The sequence below is a fragment of the Calliphora vicina genome, chromosome 1, assembly GCF_958450345.1.
Source record: "Calliphora vicina chromosome 1, idCalVici1.1, whole genome shotgun sequence".
In the NCBI taxonomy this organism is placed as follows: Eukaryota; Metazoa; Arthropoda; class Insecta; order Diptera; family Calliphoridae; genus Calliphora; species Calliphora vicina.
This window is the reverse complement of record NC_088780.1, coordinates 172,224,206-172,231,487: the sequence shown is the minus strand read 5'-3', so window position 1 is coordinate 172,231,487 and position 7,282 is coordinate 172,224,206. Positions and strand designations below refer to the sequence as shown.

The 7,282-nt window shown below is 29.2% G+C and overlaps 1 protein-coding gene across 1 annotated transcript; it reads right to left on the bottom strand.

Moving 5' to 3' along the window:
* Positions 1-1,302: 1,302 nt before the first annotated feature.
* LOC135954297 (lipase 3) lies at positions 1,303-6,656 on the bottom strand. The gene is made up of 3 exons (XM_065504411.1): positions 6,633-6,656; positions 5,860-6,588; positions 1,303-1,689 (listed from the first exon to the last, which is right to left on the bottom strand). Exons 1-3 carry the CDS (start codon positions 6,654-6,656, stop codon positions 1,303-1,305), a joined length of 1,140 nt encoding a protein of 379 aa, XP_065360483.1.
* Positions 6,657-7,282: the final 626 nt, after the last annotated feature.

Sequence of the window (7,282 nt, the reverse complement as noted above, 5' to 3'; positions counted from 1 at the left end):
AAAATGGCAAAGTGCGATTTGCCGATTTTAGTCCTTAAAATGACGATTTTGTGAAAAGTCTTTATTTACATCAAGGTTTTCATATAATCATTTAATTAACAAATACAATTAAAACACATTGAACCGTAATAGTTTTTGTATGATAGAATATGATATATAAAAATATAATCCGAATTTAAAGAACTTAAATTTCATGATTTTAATAATTTAATCAATCAAATCAAAACAAAAAATGTTAAGATTTTGGAAAAAAATCTTAAATTTTTAACTTTTATTTTTAGACGCATTGTCCGTGCGTAACAAATTTTTAACCAATATAATATTAATAACAAATTTTTAGTTCGTTTATACAAACAGTTACTTGAAGGATTTCTTTAAACCTATACTAAAGACTTTTTAAAATTAATGAAGTTTGATTTTTCCGAAATTCGTATATGTCGTTGGAAATGTCTTTGAAATCGCTTTCTTATCTTAATTGTTTATGTATATGACTTAGTATTTGAGATACATACATATATGTAGGTAAGTCGTGTGGAAAAATGAGAAATAAAAACGGAATGGTGAAATAACTAAATAATTCTTATTATATAACACATATTTTACAACATTAATTCTTTAAATATATGAATTCTTTATTGGATTATAAGTTTTTTTCTAAAAAAATCGTAAAATTTCACCAAAAAACTAGATATTTTTATTTTTTCCGTTTTTTTGACGATTTCAAAAATATTTTGCCGATTTTGACGATTTTTTAGTACCATTTTTACGATTTTATACCAAAATTATGTGGCAACAGTGCACACGGGTGTTGTTTTTGTTTTCACGTAGTTTTTTCTACTAATACATTCTCACCACTTAGGTTTCTGACAACAGGAGAGTTTTGGCTCTATGTCTATTCTCTATGGTTACGTCCTTCCTAAAATATGGTGACGGATAAGTAACTTGTTTTTTATTGTTCCCATATTAAATTCAATTATGAATATGGAACTTAGTACAGACCATAGAGAATTATACATAGAGACGAGACACTCCAATTTGTCAAACAACAATACAACAATGATACAACAACAAAATACATTGACTAGCATGTATTTTGTTGTTGCCAGAGATAGGTTTTTGACAACAGACTTAGGTTTTTGACAATTACGTCTCGTCTCTATGTTACCCTATGGTACAGACATTCCATAAATGTAAATTTCCGAATATGTATTATGAAATTCCATAATACTTTATTTCCCAATTCATACAACACAATATTATGTATAATGTAAAGGGGGTTGGTTTTATATAATTGCAATTTTTTTAATATAATTCATAAAAACTTAGAGTATTTACTATTTTATCGAAAATAAATGTTCTCACGCCCAAACCGCATATAAAGTCAAAGTGATTCCACCTTTTTGGCGGTAACTTGTAAATCGTACTGATATTTTTTAAACGTCTGATTAATTTCCAGATGTCTTCAACCGATACAATGTAATCATTTTCCGCATAGAAAATACTGGTTGGTACTATGACATTTTCCAAGTTATATTCTGGTGGTTCTAGCTGACGATAGTTAAGGTAATTTTGCTGCGGCCCATAATCATATTGACGGAATTTTTTTGACATGTAGCCTTGAAAATAGTGCATAATTTGCTTAAATGATCCACCAACTGGAAAGTTTGCCATAATGTCGGGAATTAGTGTCTGTGAAGAAATTAAATATTTTTGATTGAAATTAGTCAAGCTTATTAGTTACATATGCACATTAGAATGCTCCAAGATTGTATGGGCGAAAAAAGTTAAGTTACAGGCCGTAAAATCCAACCCCCCCCCCAAGAATTGTTCTATGTATTGTAAAACCACGTTCTGTAAAATATTAGGACAATAGAATAACGTTAACTGGTTGCGCAACGGCCCTAAAGTTTGGAAATGCATTTACAAAGGGAAAAATTGCATTTTTTCCCGTTTTGCTACTAAATAACTTCAAACAATTTTCAGAATTTTTTGATCATCACATTGGAATTTATTGAGATTATAATAGGGATTAAAAATTGCGATTTTCGAGAAAAACTATTTTTTTGGCCATATTTTGGCGAATGGGCCGAATTTCCTTACTGTTATGATTTTTAAGTAAAGGCTATTCAGAATATTATAGTCCTGGTAATTTTAAATATAGTCTGAAAGTTGTACTAAAATCGGAAAACGTTAACCCTAAAATCGGGAAGGTTAAAGGTAATTTTTTTCAATATTTGGAATTTCTTATGGAAAGATAGTGAAATGTTATATATTTTTGGGCCGATTTTGCTGAAACTTATGAAAAATATAACATAAGTTCTAGTATTTACAAAAACAGAAGAAAAATTAAAATTAACCCTTAATAGCACTTGGGGTTAAAATGAACCTCAACTTTGAAAATCACGAAAAACACATTCAATATGAATGGTGCTCAAGTTATTTTTTAAATTTAATAAATCAAAAGTACACTAAAGGGTTAAAATCAATTTTATTGTTCAAAAATCCCCAAAAAAATATTAATTACGTTATTAAAGCAAAAATCAGGTATAAATGCAATATTTTGCCGTTTGAAAAATGTGTCAAAATTTAACAAAAATGTGAACATTTTTCAAAATGGCTTAGTAATACTATTTTCTAATACGCAATACAATATTTTAAAGTTTGTGTCCTATAAAAAGCAATTTTTGATCAGCACTATTGAAATTGACAATTTGTTTATGGTTTTAGAAGTTTGGGGTCATTTCAACCCCAAGTGTTATTAAGGGTTAATTTTAATTTGTCTGCTGTTTTTGTAAATACTAGTTTTTGTGTTATATTTTTCTTAAGTTTCATGAAAATCGGCCCAAAAATATATACCATTTCGCTATCTTTCCATGAGAAATTCCAAATATTGAAAAAATTTACTTTGACCTTCACGATTTAAGAGTTAACGATTTCAAAAATATTTTGCCGATTTTGACGATTTTTTAGTACCATTTTTACGATTTTATACCAAAATTATGTGGCAACAGTGCACACGGGTGTTGTTTTTGTTTTCACGTAGTTTTTTCTACTAATACATTCTCACCACTTAGGTTTCTGACAACAGGAGAGTTTTGGCTCTATGTCTATTCTCTATGGTTACGTCCTTCCTAAAATATGGTGACGGATAAGTAACTTGTTTTTTATTGTTCCCATATTAAATTCAATTATGAATATGGAACTTAGTACAGACCATAGAGAATTATACATAGAGACGAGACACTCCAATTTGTCAAACAAAAATACAACAATGATACAACAACAAAATACATTGACTAGCATGTATTTTGTTGTTGCCAGAGATAGGTTTTTGCCAAAAAAATATTAATTACGTTATTAAAGCAAAAATCAGGTATAAATGCAATATTTTGCCGTTTGAAAAATGTGTCAAAATTTAACAAAAATGTGAACATTTTTCAAAATGGCTTAGTAATACTATTTTCTAATACGCAATACAATATTTTAAAGTTTGTGTCCTATAAAAAGCAATTTTTGATCAGCACTATTGAAATTGACAATTTGTTTATGGTTTTAGAAGTTTGGGGTCATTTCAACCCCAAGTGTTATTAAGGGTTAATTTTAATTTGTCTGCTGTTTTTGTAAATACTAGTTTTTGTGTTATATTTTTCTTAAGTTTCATGAAAATCGGCCCAAAAATATATACCATTTCGCTATCTTTCCATGAGAAATTCCAAATATTGAAAAAATTTACTTTGACCTTCACGATTTAAGAGTTAACGTTTTCTGATTTTAGTACAACTTTCATACTATATTTAAAACTACCTGGACTATAATATTCTGAATAGCTTTTACTTAAAAATCATAACAGTAAGGAAATTCGGCTCATTCGCCAAAATATGGCCAAAAAATTTGTTTTTCTCGAAAATCGCAAAATTTAAATCGCAGGTACGGAAAAACTGTAGGAGGTATTGTCATACTTTTTTCATATTTTTATTCCCTATTATGTTCTAAATAAATCCCAATGTGATGATCAAAAAATTCTGAAATTTGTTTAACAAAATTTTTAAAAATTTTAAATTGGAGTTTTGAAACGTCCATTATGAAAACTAAAATTTGTTGGTCATATCTGCTAATAGGTTAACGGTATCTTACGAAGACAAAAACTCACATACAAGTAAATATGGATATATTTTAAGTAAAAATAAGCTCTTATTTTAATATTTCTCAAAATATGTATGTTAATTTTGATCCCAAATTTCCCAAAATTTCTTGTTCTATTGGCCTGAGACACGTTAATGACCTGGCGATTTTTTAATAACTTTAAAATTTTTTAACCAATTTTTGTATTTTATATCTCATTAGAACGACAATTATGTCCACATTTCGATTCTTTTATATTAAATTGTAAAAGTAATTATTTAGTAGGAAAATGTTTTCATTTCCAAACTTTAGGGCCGTTGCCCTACCAGTTATTAACGTTATCCTATTGTCCTAATATTTTACAGAACGTGGTTCTACAATACATAGAACAATTCTAGGTGGGGGACGGTCAAAATTCGCATTTTCGTTTTTTTGGAGCACTCTAATGCACATACATATGTACATTAGGGATATAACTATTGAAATTTTTTGTAAATATGCAAATTGGCATAGCATAGTCGAATAGAGCATTAAAAAATATGAAGATGCATGGTATTATTTATTCAATATTTTCAATTATTTTAAAAAACAATATATTTTATTTTTATAATAGCTGCGGACATACATACATACTTCAAAAGATAATTTTTAAATAAGGGAAGTATCCCTCACACTTGCAAAAAAAATATGAAATTACATACATATTTATATAATTTTTCAGAGAAAAAAAATGTTGGCTTATTTTAGAAATTGGTGTTGATGCGTGATGTTTTTTATTCCAAATGACCTAAAAAAATAATGTTCATTATTTATACAACATTGGCCATCACAAATTAGTTATATACCTAATGTACATACATACTTATATAGATATGTATAGTAGAGTGTCCCTTAGAATTAAATTTTTTGAAATGTTGAAACGGTACCCGCGGGTACATTTTCCGATTTTAGGAAAACTTTCAGAATATATTTAAAATAGACAGAACTATAATATTCTGAACAGATTTCGCTTAAAATTAATAACAGTAAGGAAATTGGGCTTATTCGCCAAAATATGGCCAAAAAATAGTTTTTCTCGAAAATCGCAAAATTTATATCGCACGTACGGAAAAACTATAGCAGGTATTGACATACTTTTTTCACAATTTTATTCCCTATTATGTTGTAAATAAATCCCCATGTGATGATTAAAAAATTCTGAAATTTTTTTAACATCATTTTTAAAAATTTGAAATTGGAGTTTTGAAACTGCCGTTAAAAAAATATTTTTTTTATTCTATGAAGATAAAAACTCATATACAAGTAATCCATATTTTAAGTTTGTTTTAATATTTCTCAAAATATGTTAATTTTGTTTCTACATTTATTGTTCTAGTGGCCTGAGACACGTTAATGACCTGCCGATTTTTTAATAACTTTAAAATTTTTAACCAATTTTTGTCTTTTATATCTTATTAGAACGACAATTATGTATACATTTCGATTCTTTTAAATTAAATTGCAAAAGTAATTAAATTGAATTACAAAAATTAAAAAAAAAAACAGAAAAAAATGCATTTTTTCCCTTTGTAAATGCACCTCAAAACTAAATCGAAAGTCGGCACGGGTTGCCTTCTTAGAACAAGCTAAACATTTTTTTTGTGGTATTTTAGGTCACTACGAAAGCTAACAGCGGGTACCGTTTCAACATTTCAAAAAATTTAATTGTAAGGGACACTCTAATGTATTAGTTATTACCTTATTTAATAGTTGGGTATCATATCCAGCTGCTGGCCATAAACGACTTACACATACTAAGGGCTTTTCGTTTTCTAAACAAGCCATCGAAAGTAATTTTTTAACATACTTGTTTGTAGAAACCATTTCTACACTCTCCAATACCTTAGATACATAGTTTCGTGTTCCCAGCAAAGGACCCACCACTTTAGCCAAACTTCCTTTAGTATTACTTACGTAAGCTACTGGAGCCAGTAATGTTGCGGTTTTAAACGCATTATTGTATTGAGGTAACATCGAATTGAGAACTAAAAAAATGGTTCCACCCTGCGATATACCAATGAAATGCATTTTTTGTTCACCTGTATGAATCCGAATGTAATCAACTATTGCTGGCATATCATAAACACTCATCTCATGCCAGCTAAAGTTCCAAAATTCTCGTTCCGTTGTATTGTAAAAGATATTCTGCCTCGAATATATGTTGCCGCGATTGTTACCTAACCAAACATCAAAACCGTTACGCGAAAGCAAATATGGCAATGAATTCTCGTGTCCATTTAACAACCACGCATCTGAGGAGGCGTAGATTCCCGCCAGTAAAAATGCTACAGGTCTTCGAAGAATATGAGTTTTATCATTAGGCAGCTTCTGCACAAACGGTATTCGATGTAATGTCAAAACGTAACCATCTTTAGTTTGAACTGTGTGATGTTCAACCGGAAACCCATCATGATGTATTCGCTTCACCTGTAATTTAATAAATTCCTTTATAAAATATGCAATTCACAAACTTCACGTATTGGTTTAAAACCCATATATCGGGAGTTTGGGATTAAATAAAAATATATCTTTATAACATGCTTATAAGGTCCACCATGCTTAAGCATGCCTCAAGGCACTCATCGCAAAATGCCAATAAATGCAAATATAACTGATATTTCATTTCAACTGTTACATAAGTTTTTAAAATGCAAAATCAGACGTTATTCTGCCATAGACTCCCACTATAATAGTACTCCAGATATGCATTAATAAATTTTTACTTTTAATGGGTGGTGCCATGCACATTGCACCTATAAAGGTCAATTGTTAATCTAAACCATCCAGGAACCCTATCAAACACACACAACAAAATTCATCGAAATCGGCCCAGCCGTTAAGGAGGAGTCCAGTTACTAACACACGTACAGAAGAATTATATATATAAAGAAAGATAAAGATAAGTAGTGTTTATAAACCGGTTTTTCTTCGAAATCTCGGTTTATCCGGTTTATATCAATCGGTTAACCGGTTTTTAAAAATTGGGACTAAAATCAATAAATCTCATGTTTTGATAAATTTTTACATTCCTTGTAGATACATTATACAGTAATTTTGACTTACCTGCACAATCAACTTTGCACGATATTTTGTGCAGGTAAGTTAAAAATGAAGTTAACCT

What these genes read in the sequence shown, in the direction of transcription:
- LOC135954297 (XM_065504411.1), bottom strand. Translation starts at nt 6,656, where the DNA reads ATGGGTTTTAAACCAATACGTGAA. An exon ending in GTTTTAAACCAATACGTGAA is followed by an intron (nt 6,589 to 6,632) that starts GTTTGTGAATTG and finishes ATTAAATTACAG; the next exon opens with GTGAAGCGAATACATCATGA. An exon ending in ATACCCAACTATTAAATAAG is followed by an intron (nt 1,690 to 5,859) that starts GTAATAACTAAT and finishes ATTTCTTCACAG; the next exon opens with ACACTAATTCCCGACATTAT.